The sequence below is a fragment of the Triticum dicoccoides genome, chromosome 4A, assembly GCF_002162155.2.
Source record: "Triticum dicoccoides isolate Atlit2015 ecotype Zavitan chromosome 4A, WEW_v2.0, whole genome shotgun sequence".
NCBI lineage: Eukaryota > Viridiplantae > Streptophyta > Magnoliopsida > Poales > Poaceae > Triticum > Triticum dicoccoides.
Window position 1 is genome coordinate 39,395,254 of NC_041386.1, and position 23,232 is coordinate 39,418,485.

Sequence of the window (23,232 nt, forward strand, 5' to 3'; positions counted from 1 at the left end):
CCCGAACTTCACTCGGAACCCTTCTGATGTCCAAACATAGTCGTCCAATATATCAATCCTTATGTCTCGACCATTTCGAGACTCCTCATCATGTCCGTGATCAAATCCGGGACTCTGAACTACCTTCGGTACATGAAAACACATAAACTCATAATACCGATCATCACCGAACGTTAAGCGTGCGGACCCTACGGGTTCGAGAACTATGTAGACATGACCGAGACATGTCTCCGGTCAATAACCAATAGCGGAACCTGGATGCTCATATTGGTTCCTACATATTCTACGAAGATCTTTATCAGTCAAACCGCATAACGATATACATTGTTCCCTTTGTCATTGGTATGTTACTTGCCCGAGATTCAATCGTCGGTATCTCAATACCTAGTTCAATCTCGTTATCGGCAAGTCTCTTTACTCGTTTCGTAATGCTACATCACGTAGCTAACTCATTATCTACATTGCTTGCAAGGCTTATAATGATGTACGTTAACGAGAGGGCCCAGAGATACCTCTCCGACAATCAGAGTGACAAATCCTAATCTTGATCCATGCCAACTCAACAAACACCATCGGAGACACCTGTAGAGCACCTTTATAATCACTCTCTTATGTTGTGACGTTTGGTAGCACACAAAGTGTTCCTCCGGTATTTTTGAGTTGCATGATCTCATAGTCATAGGAACATGTATAGTTATGGAGAAAGCAATAGCAACAAACTAAACGATCATCGTGCTAAGCTAACAGATGGGTCAAGTCAATCACATCATTCTCTAATGATGTGATCCCGTTAATCAAATGACAACTCATGTCTATGGTTAGGAAACATAACCATCATTGATTCAACGAGCTAGTCAAGTAGAGGCAAACTAGTGACACTCTGTTTGTCTATGTATTCACACATGTACTAAGTTTCCGGTTAGTGCAATTCTAGCATGAATAATAAACATTTATCATGATATAAGGGAATATAAATAACAACTTTATTATTGCCTCTAGGGCATATTTCCTTCAATTTACCCCTACAATACCTAGGTTTTTAGTGCATATATACAAGTATTTTGCTAGAGTGATGTTGTTTAGCTAAAGCCTAAAGGATACTTACATAGTTCGATACCAACCAACACATCAAGCAATAACTTGAAAACCAAGCTATCGGTCAGGATGGGGAACCCTTGCAGCGAGACTGATATTGCTCTCTTCTGTGCATCATGGTTTCTTGGTAAGAGTCTGAAGGACATCGCCCCTCTCATTTCTACGTCCTCCAAGCGGAAAAGATGGGTAGTGCATGATGCAATGCGTGACAACGCTTGGGTACATAAGATCGACCCTTCTACCATTCTCACGGTGGATCACATCATTCAGTATGTTGATCTTTGGATTAGGCTAGAGTAGTTCCGATTTCGTGCGGGCATTGAAGACGATATTTCTTGAAAGTTTGAGGCAAATGGAGAGTACTCTGTGATGTAGGCTTACATGATTCAATTCATGGGATCCACGTCCACTGTCGGCGTCCTGGGAACGGGGGTACCCAGACTTGCCTGCCTGCGGCCCATCACGCGGCTCCACCAATGGCCTGGTACGGATCATCTTCAGTAGCAACCACTCAAGATCCTCGCGAGGGGCCAAGCCACGCAAGGCGGACGACACCAAGACTCCTCAGGGGCAGTCTCACTAGGATGCCTCCCGAGGAGCGGAGATATCTATGCAAGGGGCACCTCGCGAGGTTCACGTGACGTGAGCCATGACGACCAAGGCCAGGCGGGCGCCAGCGAGCGCAGTGTACCAGTTTCCTCTTTGGTGCTAAAGAGGTAGGCGCAGGCGAGGAGTCCCGGGGCGTCAGGCAAAGGTTTCCATATCGGTGCAACGAGACCAAGACCAGCGGGACGGCAGGATGGAGGTCATCGCGGAGCCCACAGCTACATCACCACCGGAGCCTTTGGCAGGCGAAGACCACCTTTTGCCAGGATAGCTTGTACTAGTTGTCTCCCTTCAAACTTGGTCGTTGTGGGATCCCTTCCCGCATAATATTTGGGAAGAGGACCGATGCCTCTATAAATAGGACTAGCCACCACCATAGGAGGCAACTGATCTTGGATTAGATCCATTCCACCAAGGCCACCCCCCGACTCACCAAGCTCAAGAACACCTCTCCTCAGGAGGTCGTTCTTACCTTGTACTTGTTCATCCTCAGCCTACGAGGCAATCCACCACACCACACTGGAGTAGGGGATTACACCACAACAGTGGCCCAAACCAGTATAAACCCTCGTGTCTATTGTTCTTTGGGTTCGTGAAGCTAGGCCTTGAGATCATCGTGCGAGCGAGCTAGGGAGAGAGAGTTCTTCGTGCGCACCCCAGAATTCGAACCTCAAGGGTTTGCCGGAACCCTAAATTCAACATCCACCATCATGAAAAAAAGCATTTGGAAAGTTTGGGGCTCCCAAGGTTAAGTTCTTATCCTGGTTGGCACTTCAAGGTAGGATTTGGACGGCAGACAGACTGCAAAAGAGAGGCTGGGACAATTATGGCCTTTGCACCATGTGCAAGAGGGCCAGCGAGACTGCCCCACGCCTATTCTACAAATGTTGTTTCATACTTCATGTTTGGAGATGGTGAGGGATTGTCTAGGGCTTGGAGCATTTGAGATGCACTGATGGGGAACCGAGCAAAACATCAAGAGGTGGTGGACCGGCATTGTCCCGACCAAATACCATAAACCGTAAGGTGATGGTTTCCTTCACCATGCTTGTGTGTTGGACCATCTAGAACGAGAGGAATGCTAGAGTTCTTACGAAAAAATCACTGGCACCTTTCTACATCCTAAAGATTATTCAAGATGAGGCCAAGATTTTGTCACCGCGGGAGCTACGCACTTGAGCAAGATCATGCCACGAGAGTAATTATGTATGTAATTTAGTTACCTTTGGCGGCTACGTTGTGGAGCCGATAACATGTATTTTTCAGAACTCCTTTATTAATGGTGGTTGGGGCTCTTTTTCCCATGTCATTCTTTAATGCATGATAGGCACGTTCATGCGTATTCGAAAAAAAGAGAGACAAACTGCCTAGGTTTCCAAAAAAGGGACCATCTGTCTACCTATTGTCTTAAAATGCAACATGTATCCCAACTAATTATGCAATTACTCATTTTTTATGTCAACAAAAGTTGCTAGCAGATGATTTGTTTCACAACATTTTAATGAGGTTGTAGCATCTTGATAGGGATTGAATTAAGATTTTCTGTCATCAGAAAATGTGAGGCCATGTACTTAGTGAATGGGAGACACAGAATTCCAAAGCAATGGCTCGGTATAGTTTGACCCCGCGTTGATCCTGTCTATTGTGGCACTAGATTTCGTGTTATCGCATCTTGGATCTCACCAAAGAACATGTTATTAGTGGTGATGGATTCGTTTACTTATGCGCTAAACTCTGTACGCACGTGCGGGATCACTTTTACTTCCACTGATTGCGTTGATGAAATGACCCAATGTACATATGTACACCTTAACTGTCAGAAAGTCACAATCATAGCCCGTGTTTAGATCCGTGTCATCAACTAATTCCATGTGGCCCAGCAGGTTAAGGCATTGATCCTTATCTGCCTCTTTCTCAGCATCATTAATCCATGCCAGGATATCGGTTTTCACCTTCCCCATAGATTGATCTAATTGGGCCCGCACGGGAGGAAAGTGGGCATTATAGGACTGTTGCATGCCATCAGCATCAATCGGTTTACTTTGGGCTCTAGTAGTTTTTGCACCATCTCCTGAAACAACACTTGTTATGCCGCTTGCCTGCTTATTTTTAGATATTGTCCACTCTAATTTTGGTTTTCCAATTTTGGAAACCACTAAATGATGAAGTAGATAATTTGACATGGTGGAATTCATCGCTATTTTGGACATTACGATAACTTTCGGCATGTCGAGTAGGACGAAACATATATTATTTTCCTTAATTTGTGGTTGGAAAGGAGAAGATACTAAGTAGAGAAGAAATGTTCAAATTATTAGCTTTCTTACATATTGGATGCAAGTCTGCCAACTGTAGCAGCTTGCTCTCCAAAAAATTGTCTTTTTAAGTGATTTACCCTTGCAATACCCTAGGTTTTTAATTAGTGCATATATACAAGTATATTGTTAGAGTGATGTCGTTTAGCTAAAGGATACTTAAATAGTTCGATACCAACCAACACATCAAGCAATAACCTGAAGACCAAGCTATGGGTCGGGATGGGGAACCCTTGCAGTGAGACTGATATGGCTCTCTTCTACGCTTCCACCGTCACCACCGTGGGAAATGTAGGGAAGACAAATTTTTGGGACGCATCATGGTTGCTTGGTAAGAGTCCGAAGGACATCGTCCCTCTCGTTTTCGCATCCTCCAAGCGAAAAAAATGGGCGGTGCGCGATGTGATGCGTCACAACGCTTCAGTATACAAGATCAACCCTTCCGCCATTCTCATGGTGGATCACATCATTCATCATGTGGATCTTTGGATTAGGCTGGATCAGTTCCAATTTCACGCGGATGTTGAAGACGATATTTCTTGGAAGTTTGATGCAAATGGAGAGTACTCTGCGACGTCGACTTACATGATTCAATTGCCGGGATCCACGTCCACCATCATTACCAAACCATTTGGAAAGTTTGGGGCCCTCCCAAGGTTAAGTTCTTCTCCTGGTTGGCACTTTACGGTACGATCTGGATGGCGGACAGACTGCAAAAGAGAGGATGGGACAATTGTGGCTTTTGCACACGGTGCAAGAGGGCCAACGAGACTACCCCACACCTATTCTACAAATGTCGGTTCACAATGCATGTTGGGAGGATGGTGAGGGATTGTCTAGGGCTTGGAGAGCTTGAGATGGACCGATGGGGGACCGAGCAAAATGTAGATGGTGGACCAGCATGTCCCGACCAAATACCGCAAACCGGAAGGCGATGGATTCCCTCACCATGCTTGTGTGTTGGATCATCTGGAACAAGGAATGCTAGAGTTTTTAGGAAAAAATCAACGCCGCCTTTCTACCTCCTAAAAAAGCTTATCCAAGATGAGGCCAAGCTTTGGGTCACCATAGGAGCTACGCACTGGAGCAAGATCATGCCGTGGGAGTAATTCTGTATATAGTTTACCTTTGACGGCCTATGTTGTGTAGCTGATAACATGTACCTTTTAAAACTCCTTTATTAATGAAAAAGGCAATCCTTTTGCCTCGGTTTTTAAAAATAATACCCTTAAGACAGCCAGCACATCTGTTTGCCTGTTGTTTTAATATGCAACATGTATCCCAGCTAACTAAGTTGTTACTCATTTTTTGTCAGCAAAGTTGCTACTATCACATGATTTATTTTCACAACTTTTTAATGCGGATGTATCAGCTCGATATAATGACTAAACTAAAATGTTCTGCTATCGCAAAAGGCGAGGCCATGTACTTGGTGAAAGGGCGACACTTAGTTCCAGAGCAACGGCTTGGCATTTTATTTTACTTTTGAATTATGGCTCGGCATAATTTGACCTCGCGTCGACCCTGTCTATGGTGGCACTAGATTTCGTGCCATCGCATCATTGGACATTGTCGCCAGAGAGAGAGAGAACGTGTTATTAGTGGGTGATGCATTCGTTTACTTACGTGCTAAGCTCTGTACTACGCACGTGCGGCATCACTTTTACGTCCCCTGCTGGAGTTGATGAAGTGACACCACGTACATATGTAAATGCGCAGAAAACAAACGCACATCCCAAAGGGCGAATGGGATGCTTACACGGCGACAAAACCCAATGATTTCCTCCCCTGCCCTGCATCTGCATGCACACCACGAAGCTCGTACGGCCGGCGTGCGATGGATGGATGGCCTTTTCCCATTTCGCGACACCGGAGCTCCATGCCTCTTATGGACGGCATTCATCTCGCACCTACGCTACGTTAGGTGGGCGCAGTACGCGCCCCACGACAACCAGCGCGGTCGTGGCGTACAGTGCAATATTCCCGGGCGTACGAGCCAAACGAACCAACGAACGACCGAACGATCGGCCTGCCCGGTCAAACGGACGAGCGAAGCTAAGCTCTGCACAGTGGGGCGTCAGGCGCCCCATCTGCGATTGCATCCGCCACCATCAATTCGTCGTCGAGCTCGCACAGTGCCGGAACTCGGGAAAGGTACGGCCATGAGCCGCGTATATACTCCACAGTGGCGGTGCATTGAGTTGGATGGATGGATGGATGCCACCACTGATTACTCGATATGCCGTCGCAATTATATGGCCGGCCGGCGACCGCACACCTGCACGGCGCAAACTGCTTACAGGGACGAAAAACAGGGGAGAGCGCCAGGGTGAGCAGCATCTAGACACACATTGACACATGCATACATCTGGTAGTAACTGCATGTGTGCATGATAATATCTGAGACGGCTGGCTCTCGATCGCCATCCGCGTCGCATCTCTCTTTTCTGTCCCGTCGATTCCATGGCTGGTATGGATCCATCGGCTCACAGCCGCCTACCAGTTCTTTTCTTCTCTTCTCTGTCAGAAAAAGGAAAACGAACTAGGCTCCTACAAAATCTCCACGGCTAAATCCAAAACCTTCCTATCTAAACCCCTAGCTTAGCTCTAGCTCTCTCTGGCTGGTCGGGTTACGGTCGCTGCCGAGTCAATCACACCTCTCTGGGGTCCACGAAGATGGACTGCCCGGGCGCCGACTTGGCCCAATCCCAGCCGTCCGCGTCGGGCTCGCCGCCTCCCAGCCGCTTCATGCACCACAGGTCCTCCGCGCACGACAGGCTGCGCCAGTGCGGCAGCCGCCGCCGGAGCGGGTCCAGCGCCGCCACCTCCACCGCCACGGCCGCCGCCCTCCCGCGCGCCCTGTTCACGAACGACACGTACAGCGCCTTCGCGGCCAGCGCTGCCTCGTCGCCTTCGCCGCCCAGGCCGTACGCGAACCAGCCCGCGAACGGCCGGAAGAAGTCCGGGACGGACGGCACGCGCATCCACTTGGCCGCGCGATCCAGCGCCCGGCTCGCGGCGGCTGCCGCGCGGCGGAGGCGCGAGGCCCCGCGCATCTCCAGCCGGAACACGCCGCCGCAGTCCCACAGGCTCGCCACGGCCCACGACGCCGGCGGCGAGGCCAGGAAGTGCTCCACCCCGCGCCACCTGAAACCGTCGTCCACGACGGCCAGGAACGTGCCGAGCGAGAGCCTGTTGACGAGGACGGCGCCGATGTCGGCCGGGAAGAGCTCGACGTGGCCGAACCGGCGGCGGTACAGCCGCTCGGCGTCGCGCGCGTCCAGGGGCAAGACGGCCGCGCGGCGCGGCGCCCGGAGGCGATGCGCGTGCACGGGGTGCACGAGGAGCGACGGCGTGCGGAACTTGGAGTAACCGCACCGCCCGGTGAAGAGCTGCACAGACGCCTCGTTGGACTTGTCCGTGGCCATGTACGCGTACTCGGCGCCCATCAGCGCGAACCACCGCTCCAGATGCCCTACCAGCCGCAGCGCCACGCCCATCCTCCTGCAACCGCCGATCACGCGCGGCGCCATTAATTAGTATTTAATTCTTCGCCACGCACACGCCGAATCAATGCCACAGCGTACTCGGGCGGGCGGGCGCTCATGAGTGTCACGGACGGGGAGAAGATGAAATCAATTCAATTCAATTCAATTCAATTGTGTTTTACCTGTGGGAAGGTGAGACGCGGAGGCCGAGAATGTAGCCGACGCTGGCGAAGGCGGGCGCGCCGGGGCAGCTCTTCCCCGTGGCCACGGACTTGACGGTGCCGCGGATGAGCCCGACGATGCGGCCGGGCTGGGCGGACGTCTCAGCTACCTTCCATGTCAAAATCAACACAGTTGAGGATTAAAGCAACCCACTACCAGCCGCAATCGATGGAAATCAGCTCGCTGCTCGTCTGCCCTCGCGACGTGTAAGTGTAACTGTGCACCCAAGCAGCAAGCCGGAGCAGATAGACAGCAGGCACTTACCAGCATGAGATACGCCGGCGAGTTGCGAATGCGGGCGACGGGGTCGCCGAGCAGGTCGGCGTGGAGCGACATGCCGCCGGGCTGGCCGACCTCGCACTCGCGATCGACGGCCTCGGTGCCGGCGCGGTCCGTCGACGGGCTGTACTCCCGGATGATTACCCTCGGCTTCCCCTCCGCATCTTCCATGGCGCTCGAGCTCGACTGTAACCGTATACCGTATCCCTACGACTCACTCATCCGCAGCCAGCTTCACCTGGTCAGCGGTCATGTCGACGACAGGCCGGCCGGGAGCGGGGAGGAGGGGAGGAGAGGAGAGGAGAAAGCGGCGCGTGGATGCAGTCGCAGGGAGGGCGGAGCAGTTAGCGCGCGTATATATAGTGGCGGAGCCTCCGTTTGAATTCTTTTCCTATCCTTGGCCTCCCCGCACCATAATAATCTCTAAAAATTCCTATCCCTTGGGCTCCGCGGCTGGCAGACCGGAATTAAAAACCGAAGAGGATTTTAGGGGCCTAAAGCTAAAATAATAACTCACGCGCGCGCTGATCGCTCCTCCTCATAAACCAGGAAAAGAAAAACTGCAGACATGCTTAGCCGTCGCGCGACTGGAAAGGCGGCGATCAAGCGGCAAGGAGCATATGACTGCCAGTCGAAAAGAAGAGGCCCAACCCGAACGAGCCGCCCCGCCTTTTGGTTTTCCCAGCGAGTGGAGCCCGCCGCCGCCGCCGTCGTAAAAATAAAAATGGAGAGTGGAGCACATGATTGGGGGTTTACGGCAGCAACGGCGTTTAAGGTGCAGTGAAATTAAGATGGCATTAAGGTGGTCTTTGGATAGTGGGAGTGGGGGGAACTGCCGCTTTACACCTGGTTCTGCTCTGCTCTGCTTGCCGCTCTTTCGGCCATCACAAAAGGCCAGCCTTTTTAGCGGCGTTACAACACTAACAACGGTCGGTTTTACCGTGACGCACGCACGTGAGCGCTAGTGGATCGGAAGGAATATGGTTTTCTGAGTCGGTCGTAGGGCAAGGCCAGCATTGCGACCGATCCCTCCCCCCCTGAACCTGAACCCAACTCGCCCAATAGTTAAGGTTATCCGGCGAAGTCAGAGTGGATTTTGGCGAGGCGGCCAACTTGTAGATCTTCCCTTCCCAGGTGATTCATCCTTTGTTTTATCGATTCTCTTCTGTGCCGACAGAAACACGGCCATGTTCTACAAACTGTCCCGAACTGTTCCCGTATTACTAGGAGCACAAGACGTTGGCGAGTACTATCAGGGAGTCTCCCGCGCAAAAGAATACAAGATGTTGCAACTATCACCTTTTCCACGCTGCTGGTGCTAAAACGCCAAGGCATCTCAGTTTCCTTTAGAGTTTTCGAATGGTATTACTGCTCTCTTTTTTCTTTAGAGTTTTCGAATGGTATTATTAGCGGTGGCCCACATGTCAGTAGGTGGAAGTGGAGGAGGCAACGAGTGAGTCGCGCGGTGGCTTTTATTTTGTTACCAAAAAAGCCAGCAAATTACAAACATGGGTCTCACATGTCAGTGTGACATGAGAGAAACAACAGTAAAATAATTTGAGACCACCCGGACAAGAGTTGCTTAGGACGTGTTTGGTTGCCTGCATTAGGCCCAGCCTGGCCCGTGCGAAAAAGATTGAGCCCTTTGGTTGGTTGCATTTACTGTTGGACCTGCACAGCACGAAACTTAAAGCATACTTGGTCCTGGCTCGTTGGAAACACTCGGATCGGCAGTTCCTAGCGAGCCAGGTTGAGGCGAGCGCACATGGTGGGCCACTTGCACGAGGGGAGATGGGAGGGATACGAGCTGGTATGCAGCATGTGCGTGCTTATCTTCTCCTACCTCCAGTAACATTCTCTCTAATTTTGTTCTTCCTAGCCCTTCTGATCTACACAACAATGCTTCGATTCGAGGTAAGCTATCCACCAGGGCGAACTCTACTTTGTTTACATTCATGTTTTTTTTTTGAGAAATACACTCATGAGCTAGAAGGCTATATACGGCATGCCAACATGCCTCTTCAATTTTTATTTTTATTTTTTATAGATGGCGCTCCTATGGGTCCGCACAAGTTTTCTTCTCATTTTTTCAGGCTTAATTATATATACTTCTTGGCATTATTTTTCACATTTAAAAAAGAAATGTAAGAAAATTTATAATTGTCAAAAAACTTAAAGAAAATGATATTGCATTTCTAAAAAATGTTTGACATGTTTTTGTGAAAATGTTTCACATGTATTAAAATTTGTAAAACGTTTTGAAAAAATGTTCAACATGCATCCAAACTATGGACAACGATCATTTCAGAAATGCACAACATATTTTTAGAAAATATTCACATGTATTCTAAAAAACTGAAGTAAAATTATTCTTGCATTTCTGCAAACATGATTATTATTATATCACACAATAATCTTTAATACACGTTGGACAATTTTTAAAATACAACATTGTCAATTTTATTAATGATTTTGTACTTTAAATATACAGTGAAGACACACAAAAATTGTGCGTGCTTATGGTCCTGAATGAAGATACAAAAATTTAAACTATAATTTTGAATACATGTTAAACTGTTTGAATCCATATAAATTTAAGAAAAAATATCATGTTTATCCGTTCAAGCTACACAATATTGAAAATAGAATAAAAATTGAAAATAAACAATAATTATATATTGATAATTATTGTATTTTTTACATGAGAAAATTTAGGTATCATGAAAACCAAACAATAAATTAGAAAAAGAAGATAGAGAACACATCCATACCAATATAAAAAGACCCAAAGAGACAGATCCAATTAATCTCGACCATCAAATCATGTCAATCCAACGATCTAGACTGCTCAACACGTTTAGCGTGCGGTAAATTTCATGCCAAATATAGTGTTAATCACATAATAACACACACATAATATCCTACTTAATATCCGCATGCACTTAATATACTTCCAAATTAACGAGCATTGCACGTACACATTGACTAGTCAGGAAAAATGCATAGCGATTGGACTATAACTCTATATATATTGCTTTCCAGATAATAGTCACACGCAAAACATAGTTCAGTAGATTGTCCAGCTCTGGTTCGAATTCCCTCCAACCAATTTATTTTTATATGTTATTTCTCTCTAGCATACTTTGTTTTAGGATCTTCTCTCTGGCATACTGACATGTTGAAACCTAAGGTGTACGGGGCCGGTATGGGTACCAGTGATAATTGACATGTTACTAGCGGAGTGGCAGTTTATAGCCCATGCCACTGATACTTTGGGTAAATGTAGTTTGTGTATAGTCATGTTTTACCAGTGACCCACACGTCAAAGAACTTAGACTACGTTGCCCCTTGCGGGATCATAACACTCACTAACTTTTCTGTCCACCGTGGCATTTCTCTCTCGCTCGTGGGGTTACGGAGGGAGGAGGAGCATATTGCTGGGAATTCAAAATGATACAACCGAAAATTTATTGTCTGTTTGTCATTTCATTATTGATAATTTTTGTTCTATAGAATTTGACCCTTTCAACTTTTCTGCGAAGGATCTTTGCACCAGGGCCGGGATCCTTCCATGCAATAGCCAAGGAGACCTCTACATCTTTCCATCATTCGTGGTCAATCATCATGTTCATGGACTCCTCGCCACCACCTCCACCGAGTTTTGGCATTGTCGCGCTTAGGACATCCAGGACGTACGCCATGTCCCAACTTCATAAACAATCTGTTGTTTCTTGTAATAAAGCAGACTCACGTGTTTGTGATGCTTGTCAACTTGGCAAGCACGTACGTTTACCCTTTGCTAGGTCATCATCAATAAGCATCGAATCTTTTAAGTTAATTCATTGTGATCTTTGGACTTTCCAATTCTGAGCAATTCAGGTTTCAAATACTATCTTTCCCCGCAAAAAATGAAAATAAAAAATTCAAATACTATCTTATTATATTGTTGATGATTTTCACATTTTACGCGGACCTTCCCTCTCCAACAAAAGTCTGACACCGCTGCCATCCTTCTCAATTTTGTCGCGTACGTTCAGACACAATTCTCTCGTCCTCCTGTTGCTATGCAAGCTGACAATGGCACCGAGTTTCTTACTCCATTGTCACCATCTTCTTCACCTCTCACGACATTCGCCTCCGTCTCTCTTGTCCCTACTCTTCTGCTCAAAACGACAAAGCTGGACAAGCTATTTGCATGATCAACGACATTGTCCGAACCCTTCTATTTGGGCAGAAGCCCTCACACAGCTACCCACCTCGTCAACATTCGCCCTTCCCAAGCTATAGACTTTGCCATCCCCTATATTCGCTTATATGACACTCCGCCCGATTACGCCGCTCTCCGTGTCTTCGGCTGTTTATGCTACCCAAACCAATCCGCCACTGGCAAACACAAACTCTCTCCCCCCGCTCTGTCGCATGTGTGTTTCTTGATTATCCTGGTCAGCACAAAGGATATTTCACACACAAAAAACCCGAGTATTCCATAGCAATAAAGGAAAACATGCGAATTCTAAATAAAATGGTAAAAAAACATTTGGGATTTTTATAGAATTCCATGGTGCTATGGAATACTTCTATTTATCGGTTTGCGGTTTTAACATTCCAAGAACAAGTAATAAATTTACCAAAATAAGCATTGCTTTCCTTGGTCCTTTAGTTAGCGAAATTATTGACCCAAAACTACACGCATCCCCTATAGTACACCGGACGGAAATAATGAGGCAACAGAAATGAAATGTGCACCTCCGATCCCTCCTGAGCAGCACGTGGCACGTTTATTCTCCGTCCTTGCAAAGCAGCCATGGATTCGGGGTGCACATTCCGGATAGAAGCAAGGGGACAAGGGGGGTCATTTTTTCTACGGCGAAAACAACCGCAGCGATCCTGGTCGAGGTCCCGGGAAAAAAAGAGGCGCCGGTTGTGTCTGGAAGTGGATGGACCTAGACCACCACAAATGCATCGTCCAGCGGTTGACAAGGAGGCGCCTGGCTCCCGTGTCGAGACAGACAGGCCCGGGGCGGGATCGATGGCTTGTCACGGCTTCATTATTTGATGCTGCTGGTGAAAGGACATGTGAGGCCGGCGAGCAGAGCAGCGTGCGCACTGCGCCGGAACCAGCGGGCCGTATCCGATGCGCGCTGCGCTACGCTAGGGCGGAGGCTAGCTAGCTACGGAATCGTCTGCCTGCGCGCGCGCGCGCGACCGGAGCAGCGGCATCCAGGGGAGGAGGGGCCGGGCCGGGCCGGCCGGAACACCCATCCGATACAGTACAGGATGCCGATCCTGCTCCATCCATCGGAAAACGACGTATCCTTGCTGCCGCTGGTTCCGTCTCGGGCTCTTGGTCGCGGCGCGTGTACGCGGGGAGTCGCCCCCAGCGCGCGTGCCGAGCAGCGCCAATGCCGGCGTCGACGTGCTGCGGCGGCTCTCGTTGGAACCTAGTGCCGGGCCGCTGTGGTGACCCGTCATTTCATGAGGAAAATCCACCTCGCCAATGGCGGTACTCATCCGGCGCGTGCAGATAACGCGCGGCCTCGTTCTCTTCCCCGCCGTAGGAAGCAAGCCCGGTTTACAAGTGGAAAGGCGAGCGGTGTCCGATAGTCCTGTGGCGAGATTCAGTTTTGCGGCCTGTCCAGTGGACCCACCCTTTCACTTCACGCCACTACGCCAGAGTGAGACGTCAGCACGAGTGAGTGAGAGCACTAGCCTCATAGTCTTCTGTATGTATGGGACTTCTCTGCTTGACGTACGGGCGGAGAAATATCGACCGTTCAGTTAGCTTGCAGTTTTTTTTTCTTCATGGTAATACATGTCGCATTCATATCATAAAGATCAAAATACAAGTCATGTAATAATCGATACGACAAAATTGAAAAAATAGCAGAACATCTCTGAGCTTGACACCAACACCCGTCATCTGCCTCCGACACCACCACGGCAGCTACCGAAAAAAAGATACATCGACCGTTCAGTTAGCTTGCAGTTTCCTCGCCCGTGTTCCACTGAACCACCCGGTAGTAAATACACGGGCCAATGTCGACATAAAGATGGCGTAGGAACATGCAACGTGCGAAACCACATAGCAAAAGCGAAGAAACACGGAAAAGCGAAAAAATAATATGCATCAAAAGAGGGAGCGGAGCGTGCTCGTAAGTGTAAGCGATGCACCGGCGGCGCCACCTCTGTCGCGCTGCAGCCGCCGTTTCGGGTAACTGGCGGCGCGCGCGACGGCTGCAGATGGGGGCCGCCGGTGGACGAGGACAGGACGGCAGACACCGAGACGTGCCGTCGTGGGCTCTGGACCGCAGTTGCACTGTGTGGGTACGGGCGGCGCCGTAGGCCCCTGGCTAGCGGTAGACCGAGCTACCCGCCGGTTTGCCGCCGTAGGTGGGCCCCCAAACTGTTATGGACAGGTCCATTTGCATTTTGACCTACTATACGGCAGCAATACTAGCTCGATTATACACACGCTACCCTGAAGAACAACAAAACTCGATTAGACGCACGGGCACACTTAATCTCTGATTGATTTTCACAGGTCCAGGGGTGTTTTCTTTTGCCGAGTTCACATCGTACGAATACGAGTTTAGCCGCGAAAAATGTTGAGTTCACATGAAGAAGAGTGCTTGTCAGCTTCTTCACTTTCCTGTGGAGATTGCAGAAGAGCTAACGAAAGGAGCCAAGGAATCAGGAGAGAAGAGAGCGGATCCACACATATGGACGGGAGAATTTATGCCTGCCGTGGGGGCCGGGGAAGGCCGCTTTACGTGTTGTACATTCCGACTGGGACAGGGAGAGTGGATCGAGAGAAGGACGCCGACCGGCGGTGGCGCGCTGAAAGCAACGGCGGCCGGGACCGGCGATCGACCAGAGCTACCCGCGTCGCCGTCCGCGACAAGGACAAGGACGGCTCGCACGCGCGGCCAGATGAGACGCCACGGCCGCAGCGGGCTGTGGTCTGTGGACGTGTGTCATGGCCCATATGTGCCGATGTGCGTCCTTGTTCTTGCGTGAAACTAACCATTATTTGCTGACCTCGACGGGGCGCGCCTCGCGTCGACACCTCACCGCCCGCTCGATCCGCGTATCCGCACACGTCAACGTGTCCGCTTGCCCGCCGGGATAAACATCGCCGGCTGGTGTTGCGTGTGCTACAATGTCTGCATGCGTGCATACGTCACCGGCCGGCCGGGACATTTTAACTCGGTGTTTACAGAGTCTGTTTCGGTTAATTCCTAGCTAGCTCTACTTGCCTTTTTCGGCGCGAGTTCTAGCTAATTTAACTAACTTGCGATTTTCACGTGATCACTAGCCAGTGGCCTCGACTATAAATAGAGCCATCCTATGGAACTCTTTTGACATAAAACCATAAATGCACCCATGATTCATGTCCAAACTAGTATACGTACGATACGAGCGAGCTTGAGACCGGGAGGCATGCAGCTGCATGGGCTTTGGAACGTCTCCTCCCACTGAAAGCGCATCGTCGGAAATCCCGTCGACGACGAGACGCCTACAGTGGCTTCGTAAATCTCAAGATGACGTGCCGGCTCAGTCTCTCGAAGATGCTCATAGAGGTAGGATGTACGTGTGTGCGTTCATAAAGATGAGTGTATGCGCGTGTATATGAGCGCTTGTGTCTGTACTGATGCTAAAAAAAAAGCTGCATGGGCCTTGGAGCGGCAAATGCGTCCGTCCAGAGGCGCCGCCGCCGCCAGCCCAGAAGAGAAACAGTGCACTGACGCGCGCACAGTGACGGAACTGAAGATAAAATGGACCAGCCCGATCGACCATGCGCCGTTGCAAAGCAGAACATCACACGCGTGCGTGCATGCATGCATATGCCATGGTCCCGATCGAGCAGAGCACAGCTCCTCGTGCATCCACTTCAATTCGCCATGCCGCCACGTACGTACGGCATTGATTCATGCATGCATGCATGCACGGTCGCGCGCCGGCCGCCGGTGCACGGGACACCTGCGCGGCCGTACGTGCCACCGGCCAGCCCAGGTGTGATGTCCCTAGCTAGCCAAGCTTTGCCGGGGACCTAGTACGTGGTAAAATATCCAAGGGCTGCGAAAGTGTCGAGCTGCTACGCGCCGACCCACGCATGGCATGGCAGTAATAATTCGAGGGTCCGTTTGGCCAGTCTGTTCGAGTCAGTTCCGTGTCCCATGCATGAACCGCCACGCCGGTACGGGCATGGTTCCAAACCGACCTCTCTCGTGAGCTGCTTCTTCACACTTGACGGTTCTTTCTGGATCGACCGATGAGGTGTCGGACCGTAGTACTGTGGCCTCATCTTCGGATAGGCATTTGTCTGCAGCTCGTCATGCCATTTTCCATTACTGCGCGGCGCTCGGCATGTCAGCATGGAGCGAGGCGAGCCGGACGAGCCGACTGACCATGCAACCGCCCTCGGCGCTTTCCAGGTGTCATCCCATCACCAGTTCGTTGCAGCAACAGAACACGCTGCCGTCGCGTCCAGAAAATAACCGCTTCACGCGATGGATTGAGCCCATGCATATGCATGGCTCTGAGCGAGTGGCATCGCCGGCCACGTTCGACCGACCGACCATGGGGAGAGGACAGGCCGGCGCGATGTGAAGACAGACGGGCACTCCACGTTCTTCTGTTATGTTACTTCCCGGGGACAAAAGGGACCTCAGTCTCGCCCGATCCAACCCAAACAGACTCGCCTCAGGCGCTCACGGAACCAAAGCGGAGCCTGCTTTTGATGACTCGTTTTCGGTTCAAAAAGAGCGTGCAGAAACGGGTTTACGTGTGGTTTCCAACGGCAAAAGCTGGAGCGGTTGGAGAGCTAGTCATCATCGATTTTCTGGTCTCACCATGTGATCGATCAAGTCGATGCAGTTCTGCACCAATGCACAATGTTAGATTTGCAGTTGCTTCTCAGTTTGATTGTTGACGTGAACCGACGAATCAAATCTTGCAATGTCCACGCGTTTATCTGCCTTTTCTCTGAAAAAAGAGAGCTCGAGCTAGTGCAGCAGTCTCCTCGGCCCTAGTGCAGCAGTCTCCACAGCTCCGAGAAGTGGGCGAATCAACAAAGCCTACCATGAGCAGAGACAGCTCGGGATCGCAATCACGACTTCACTGATTTGTACGGATCACAAGCGCAAATTCCGAACGACGCCAGGAGACTTGGCCAGTGATCCGTAGCAGTCTTCTGAACCCGCACCCCTACCTGCCACAGACCAGAATTGAGACCTTATTTTTTGTTTCAAAAAGAAAAATTGGGACTTTTTGAACGAAAGTGGACTTCAAAGTACACAATTGAGACTGACGCAGATTTCAAATAAAACAGTCTACGTTGTCCCCAAAAAGATGAGAGAAAGTTGCAACGTAAATCTAGTTTCTCTTTTGAGTCAATCATAATTCTACCTTTTCTTTTCAGTGAAATATAAATCTAGTTTTTTTAGTATCACATAAATCTAGTTTTTTTAGAACAATCACATAAATCTAGCTGAAATGTGATTAACAACAATATAAGCTTTTTTCAGGGTTAACAACAATATAAGCTAGGCTAGTAAATAAATTCAACAAATAAAAACCATTACAAAAGAATGGCGCGGGCCATGCGAGAGCAACTAATCAGCGAGTACTCCTTCGGGAGCCTCTGCAAGGGTCACTTTGGGTGGGTTGGGAGCTCAGTCGCCGCCATGTGTCGCGCTCTGGACCCTCCCTCCGGGGTTTTCTTTAATTTTTCTGTACGTGTTTTCGTTTTTTTCGGCTTTTCGTTTCCCCTCGATTTTCCTTAGGTTTTGGGAAAAAATTGAAAAAATAATTGCGTGAAGTATTGTGTTTTCTTGTTTTTCCCCTTTCGCGTGAGGTACGGATTTGCTTCTGCTCGTGCCTCTCGGAAAAGAGAAAAAACTTGTTATTTCCTTCCGTGAGAGGTAGGGATTTATTTCTCCTGGAGGCACGTATTTGCTTTCACGAGAGACACATATTTAGTTCTCGTGCAAGCATAGATTTACTTATACGAGCTCTCGAAAAAGGAAAAAAAGATTCATATTTTTGTTTTTTTGTGACAGGCACGGAATTACTTCCCGTTGAGACACATATTTGCTTCCGCGAGAGGCACGACATGCCTTTCTAGAACGGAAAAAAGAAATGTGTTTTTGTTCTTCCCTGAGAAGCACGAATTTGTTTCGAGGAAAAGGAAAAAATTCACTTTTTTTTCTTCCATGAGTGGCACATATTTACTTCTCGCGGAGGCACAGATTTGCTTCCGCAAAAGGCATGGTTGGCCCTCTTCGGAAAGAAAAAAAACATGCTCCCAGTTTGGGTTTTTTCATCCAGATTTTACATGGAAAAAAGCTCGTTTTGAAATTATCAACATGAGATTTAGTTTTGAAAATCTCATCACGAGGAATCCAACGATGAAAACAGTTGGAGATTTGGGCGCACGGTTTAACAGCTAAAACATTTTGTATAAAAGAATCAATGGAAAAAAGAAAAGCTCACATACTGCAACGAATTGGGGCGTATATAGTGTGCCACTTTTCACAACCTTGAGAGGCAGGATTGATCTTTGCAAAGGATACTCTTTAATTAGTAATCTCGACGTCATGCGCTCATTCATATGCTCCTACCAAACCGAACTAGGCCAATCCTATTTGCCGCCTGCAGGCGGCAAATAGCAGGATCACCTATACGTCGCTTCAGGCGCCTGTTCACGAAATTGGAGCTCACGCATCCACATACTTGGGCCGGCCCAATGTTCGCTCGCTCGGTCGGCACGTTGCTTTTCTGGCCACTTTCCTTCGCTCGTTCGCTATTGATTTGGCTTTGGGTTCGCACCTGACTGGTCGTGGTTGACCGATCAACATTTAACTTCAGAAACAAATAAAGTAATCTAAAATATTTCGCAAAATTTGGAAAAATTGTGAACTCAAAAATTATGGTTGTTTTTTACATATTCACAAACTTCAAAAATTTCATGAATTTTAAAAAAAGTTGAAAAAAGATCACAAATTTGAAAAAGTTAATCAGTTTTGAAAAAAGTTCACAAATTCGAAAAATGTTTATCGATATTGGGAAGAAAATTGTAAACTTTGAAAAAGCTCCATATATTTGAAAACAATATCAATTTTTAAAAAAAGTTTACAAACATGATAAAAAGTTCATGAATTTTGGAAAAGAAAGTTCACCGATTTTGAAGAAAACGTTTATGCATTTTTAAAAGGTTCATCGATTTTATAGAAAATCATAAATTTGTAAAAATATAGCATTTAAAAAATAATATGAAAAGAGAAAAAAACGACGAGAAAAAGGAAAATAGTTAAGAAACCGTGCCAACAAATTTCCAATGTACCAGAAAAAACCGAAGCTCCTATAGCGGCAGAATGTCAACCGCACGCACAGGTGGGTCTCCCGACTTGGGCTCGCCCATGTGCTAGCGAGTAATACAGAACGGAAACAAGACCAGCTGCTTCAGAAGAAGTGCTGGTAGCCAGTCAACATAGCGACTTATTTTGTGTTCATGGAAGCGCAAAAACATAAGAACCAGACAGAGCGCAGATCCTTTTAAATTTTAGACGCAAAATTTGAATGGAAATTGTGAAAAGTATAAACCTCAAACATTTCACAAAATGCAACAATTTTTATAAATGGAAGTATTATATAAAGGTCCACTCAAAATATTGAAAACACAAACATATGTCTTCCAATACTGGAACATTTTTCACTTCCAAAACAATTTTTGGAGACCCGAACATTTTCTTAACCTCCTGAACAAAATTTAAAAGCAAGAACATTTTCTAGAATATTTCGAACATTTTATGGAATTCCCAAAAAAATGATACACAAAAAATATTTGAAATTTATGAATAATTTTTTAAACTCCCAATTTTTTTTGGAAAACCCGAACATTGGTTTTCTGAAAATTGCTAAAAGAATAGAAAGGGGAATTTTCTAAACTCATGGTCAAAATTCAAAAGCTAGAACATTTATAAAAAAATGTGAACATTGTAAATTTTAAATAAAAACATAAAGAAAAGAAACAAAAACGAGAAAAAGAAAAAAAGCAACAGTCCAAAAATGGTTCTCGAACCTTTTAAAAGGTTCCCAAAACCGGTAGAAACCATGTCTGAAACCCTATAAGGTTCCCAAAACCAAATGGGACCTACTCGTTAACTATTTTAGATGGGCTGGCCCAGTTATTTGCTTAGTGTTGTCACGGTGTGAGTTACCGCGGCAGTTAAACGCAGAGAACATCAAATAGGAAGTCGCAAAAAAACATCGGGTTGGCAGAGAGAGCATCCCTCGGTTGCCCCTCTTGGTCCGGCCTACATCTGGCTGGTTGCTTTTTTTTTGTTTCTCTATTTTCCTATTTGCCTTTTCTTTTCTTTTCTATTTCCTATTGCTTTATTTTCTTTTTTGTATTTTTTTATTTTACAAAAAGTTCACCATGTATTACAAAAATGTTCATAGTATATTAAGAAACGTTTACCGCTACTAAAAAGGTTCACCGTGCATTAAAAAATGTTCATCATATACTAAGATTTTATTCAACATCTTTTACAAAAAAAAGTGGGATGTGTATTTAAAACTTTTTAGTGTATACTATAAAATTGTTCAACTTATTTTACAAAATTTAATGTGTATTTTGAAAATATTCAGCATACATTGAAATTGTGTTAATATGCATTATGAAAATGCTAAATCTACATTTTAAAAAAGTTCAATTTGTGAAAAAATCACCTTATATTAAAACATGTTCCGTGTGTATTTCGGAAAATGTTCACTCTATATTATGAACATATTATAGTACCAAAAACTATAAACGGTTCGCTACAGTGAACGGAGTGCTACAGTGAACCAACTTATGTGTGAGAGTTTCTGGGTGCCTCGGGAGGTCCTATAGGGCGCCTTATGCGCCAGTTGCGGCCACTGCAGCACGCTTGTGGGCTGGCCCATGTACATGCAGGGGCAATGTAAAAAAAGTGTATTTATGTCACGAATACCCTAAATGAAATGATGCTCAAGTGAGGATTCGAACAAGCGCCAGTCAACTGCAGTGCACGATTGGCTAATGACTAGACCCATCAAGCCCTTGCCAAAAGGTCGCAACGCGTAAAACCTAAGAACTATAATCTAGCTGCGCTATTTAGAAAAACAGGATTTCTTTTGAAAAGAAACGTGAACAAATTTTGAATGTCCACAGATTAAAAAAAACATCACGAATTATAAAAAAAGTTCATGTATTAAAAACGTTCACTAATTCAAAAGGTTCATAAAAATTGAAAAATTTAATCAATTTTCAAAAAGTTCACAAATTCGAAAAAGTTAATTTGTTTTCAAAAAAATTCACAAATTTGGAAAAAGTTCATCGACTTTGAATTTTCTACTAATTTTGAAAAAGTTCACCAATTTTGAATAAAGTCCTTCAAATTTGAAAAAGATAATTGAATTTAAAAAAGTCGAATTTGTAAAAAAAGTTTACCAAATTTGAGAACATTTCATCGATTTTGAAAAAAAACATCGAACTTGTAAAAAAATCATCGTATTTGATAAAAAGTTCATCAAAAATTAAGAAAAAGTCCATTTATTTTGCGAAAAGGTTCACGAAAAATTTAGAAAGTTCATTGAACCAGAGAAAGAGGAAACAAACGAAAAAGGGGAAAGGGAAGTAGATGGAAGAAAAGGATGAGAAAGATCTACGTGTTCTCGTGAGGTTTGGAGGCGGGGTGGTCAGTGCAGTGAACCTCGGAGGATGAGGTCGCACATTCGGTTCATGCTACCTCGAAGTTTTTTTCTCTTTTACTAGCAATATGCGCGTGCATTGCACGGAACATCAAGATGCATTTTTTTTACAAAACACCTGTTGTGATTTGATAACCCACAAGTATAGGGAATCACAACAGTTTTCGAGGGTAGAGTATTCGACCCAATTTATATATTCGACACATGGGGAGCCAACAATATTTGCAAGTATTAGCAGCTGAGTTGTCGATTCAACCACAGCTGAAGATTAATTATCTGCAGTAAAGCAATCGGTAGCACAATAATATGATAGTTTTGATAGTAGTAGCAACGATAATAGTAACAATAACAGTGATAGCAATGATTTTGTAGCAAGTGTAACAGTAATATTAGCAGTACTAACTTAGCAAGATCAATATGTAGGAAATTCGTAGGCATTGGATTGGTGGATTCGTTGGATAATATTCATCATATAACAGTCATAATCTAGGGCGATACAAAACTAGCTCCACTTCATAAATATAATGTAGACATGTATCCCGTAAATAGTCATACGTGCTTATGGAAAGAACTTGCATGACATCTTTTGTCCTACCCTCCCGTGGCAGCGGGGTCCATATGGTAACTAAGGGATATTAAGACCTCCTTTTAATAGAGAACCGGAACAAAACATTAATACATAGTGAATACATGAACTCCTCAAACTACGGTTATCACCGAAAAGTATCTCAAATACTGTCACTCGGGGTTTACAGATCATAACACAGAATAGGTGAATATGACTAGCAAGATCGGATCTAGAACAAGATATAATGATGATAATATAAACGGTTCAGATCTGAAATCATGGCACCCGGGCCTAAAGTGACAAGCATTAAGCATGGCAAAGTCATATCAACATCAATCTCAGAACATAATGGATACTAGGTATCAAGCCGTAACAAAACTAACTCGATTACATGATGAATCTCATCTAACTCTTCACTGACCAGCGAGCCTACGAAGGAATTACTCACTCTCGGTGGGGATCATCATGATATTGGCGTGAAGAAGGGTTGGTGATGACGAAATCGAAGATCCCCCTCTCTAGAGCCCCAAATAGACTCCAGATCTGGCCTCCCGATGAAGAACAGGAGGTCGCAACGGTTCCGTATCGTGAAACGAGATAATTATTACTCCCTGATTTTTCTGTAAAAATAGGTATTTATGGAGTTGGGATCAGGGTCTGCGGGGCCACCAGGTGGGCACAACCCACCTGGGCACGCCTAGAGGGGGCATCCTGGTGGGTTATGCTCACCCGGGGGCCCCCCTCCGGTGGTTCTTGGCTCCAGTATTTTTCTTTTATTCTGGAATAATTCTCCAAAAGTTTCGTTCGATTCCGAGAACTTTTATTTCTGCACAAAAACAACACCATGGTAGTTCTGCTGAAAACAACGTCAGCCTGGGTTAGTTTCATTCAAATCATGCAAATTAGAGTCCAAAACAAGAGGTAA

The 23,232-nt window shown here is 46.4% G+C and overlaps 1 protein-coding gene across 1 annotated transcript; it reads right to left on the minus strand.

Moving 5' to 3' along the window:
- Positions 1-6,348: 6,348 nt before the first annotated feature.
- LOC119284847 (probable N-acetyltransferase HLS1) lies at positions 6,349-8,327 on the minus strand. Its single transcript, XM_037564014.1, has 3 exons — positions 7,991-8,327; positions 7,687-7,835; positions 6,349-7,520 (listed from the first exon to the last, which is right to left on the minus strand). The coding sequence occupies exons 1-3, from the start codon at positions 8,174-8,176 to the stop codon at positions 6,668-6,670; spliced, it is 1,188 nt and encodes a 395-aa protein (XP_037419911.1). The 5' UTR covers positions 8,177-8,327; the 3' UTR covers positions 6,349-6,667.
- Between the last annotated feature and the right edge of the window lie 14,905 nt (positions 8,328-23,232).

Bases quoted from the DNA above. Each gene is read 5' to 3' on its own strand.
- LOC119284847 (XM_037564014.1), bottom strand. From the start codon at position 8,176: ATGGAAGATGCGGAGGGGAAGCCGAGGGTAATCATCCGGGAGTACAGC. The intron at 7,836-7,990 runs GTAAGTGCCTGC...TTGACATGGAAG, and splicing joins CGCCGGCGTATCTCATGCTG to GTAGCTGAGACGTCCGCCCA. The intron at 7,521-7,686 runs GTAAAACACAAT...CGGCGGTTGCAG, and splicing joins CGCGTCTCACCTTCCCACAG to GAGGATGGGCGTGGCGCTGC.